Source organism: Pterocles gutturalis, unplaced genomic scaffold (assembly GCF_000699245.1).
Source record: "Pterocles gutturalis isolate BGI_N339 unplaced genomic scaffold, ASM69924v1 scaffold36437, whole genome shotgun sequence".
In the NCBI taxonomy this organism is placed as follows: Eukaryota; Metazoa; Chordata; class Aves; order Pterocliformes; family Pteroclidae; genus Pterocles; species Pterocles gutturalis.
Genome location: NW_010116781.1, coordinates 32,569 through 34,676, shown reverse-complemented (window position 1 = coordinate 34,676; position 2,108 = coordinate 32,569). Strand labels below are relative to the sequence as shown.

General features: G+C 37.9%; 1 protein-coding gene across 1 annotated transcript in view; it reads right to left on the bottom strand.

Annotated features, from left to right (window-relative positions):
- The window catches only part of PKIA (protein kinase (cAMP-dependent, catalytic) inhibitor alpha), a 6,221-nt gene extending 5,914 nt beyond the window's left edge, over positions 1-307 (bottom strand). The window contains exon 1 of the mRNA XM_010075608.1: positions 134-307. Coding sequence (XP_010073910.1) covers positions 134-284 — 151 coding nt within the window. The 5' untranslated portion in view covers positions 285-307. The remainder of the gene's footprint in view (positions 1-133) is intronic.
- Between the last annotated feature and the right edge of the window lie 1,801 nt (positions 308-2,108).

Genomic DNA, 2,108 nt, shown 5'->3' with positions numbered 1-2,108 from the left:
TGAACTTCCATTATCAGAAAAAAAAAAAAAATTTGCTGAGGGACAAGGGAATAATGCATGCATATAAACCATGTTTTGTGTACTACTCTTTCCATTTTAGCTTTAAATAAATATGAGACCAAAATGTACTCACCTGCTTTGTTTATATCAAGCTCTGATAACTTTAAGGCTAGTTCACTGGAGTTCCCACCCGGAGAGGACACAAGTATGTCATGTAATGCATTTCTTCTACCTGTTCTTCCTGAAGCAATAAAGTCTGCATATGTAGATTCCACATCAGTCATTGCTAACAAATATCCACATATCAGTACCTGGATGGGAGAAAAAAAAAAAAAAGACCACCACTTACAACACCAGAAAAACAGATGACATTATGGAATGGGAATAGAAGAACTAGAGTGTTCTTACTGTGGGGGCACTGGCTATCGAGTAAGCAGCAAAAGAAGATGCCTCAATCTCGGAATTTGGAGAAATTAGAGAAGAAAGAGTAGAAAGCAAAAAAGGTGTGTGATTTTATGCAATCTGTATTCAGCAGTATTTTAAACAACTTCATTTTTCATACTTGATAAAGTGCTAGTGAATACTTCATAAAAGCAATGACCTCAGCAACATAATTTCTTTATAGAACTGTCTCTGCTTTTAATATTAGCTGGGAAGTAGGAGGGAGGTAGGGGGTGGAAGAAAGTTCTTTTCTGTACAAAATGCAGAGCATAAGGAGTAAGATAGTACAAACTGATAATGCTTTTACATGCAGAACACCGTGATCATACACAGACACAGCTATGTTTTGTGTACTGTTAGTATGATCGGTTTTGGCATTGTATAGAGACCTCTTCAGACTCTACTAATTTATTTTGGTGTGGAAGCTGCAGCAAAATTAATGCATTACCATCAAGTCTATTAGTATGTCTCCACTCATTTCACTACGCAAGCAGAAGAGCTAAACTAGAAGGCAGAGGTTAGAAAGCTATACTCTGTAAGCTAGATATAAACTCATAACTTTTATTTTAAAAATAATTCCTTCTTATGTTCTCACGTTCTTATGGAATACTGTGATAATGTGATACAAGGATACAAGGAAACTCCTATTTCAACTACAGTAAGAGAAAAATTTGCATCCCTGATGGAGTATCTGCAGTATCTGCCATAGACCTAATCTGTTAGGGTTTCTTTTTTTTTTCCTTTTTCATAATGTATAGAATTGTAAGCAGAGCTTGGGGAGGGGGGTTGGGAAGGCACTTTCTCTTGCTGATCACACTGCTTTTACTGTAGTTCCATTTGTACTCTCTAAAGTTCTCTGCAAAAACCGAGGCTTCAAATATAGCTTCCCTCACATTTTGTTTGGATGCAGTAGGGGAATCAGGGAAGCTTTCTGCTAAAGCAGCACTCCAAAGAAAAGAGCCACTAAACACTCCTACAGTTGCATGCTTCCTTCATTTCTAAGCAGTATTTCTGTGGTTTTGCATACTGCAGAGAGGACATGGCCATCACAGCAACACTGCAGATCTGCATATAGTGAGAAGCTTTAGGAATTACTACTAACGTAGCTGAAACTTCACACCTGCACAGAGTGCACAAATCTTTTTAATCAGTTCGTAGAGCAGTTGCTGGACACTGAAGAAGGCCCTGTAGGCATCACAAACACTTAGAGCAAAAGATTCAGCTTTCTCTCTTTAAATAAAAATAAAAACCCCTATTTTAAAAATAGATACATAAAAGACAACAGCCAACTCTTCCCCACCCTCAACTCTGAATAACTTCACAAATCCTGTCCATTCTTCATCTTCACTCTAGTTCTCCCCAGCTTCAGTCAGCTGTATGAGGGTGTCCATATGATGTGTCTGAGAAACCAAGAAAAGGGCTCTACACCATATTTTATTTAATCTAAATATATCCAGTATCATTGCAACATGGATGGACTTAAAAAGAAGTTCACTGCTATCAAGCTTTGGTGTCCCATGCCAAATGGTGAATGGCTGCCAGGATAATTCTACTCATATGAACAACCACTATGAAACAGGAAACCGCTTTAAAAAAAACCAAACAAACCCGAAAACCCCAGAACACCAACCAACAAAACCTAACAACAAACACCTAGGAACAGAAAG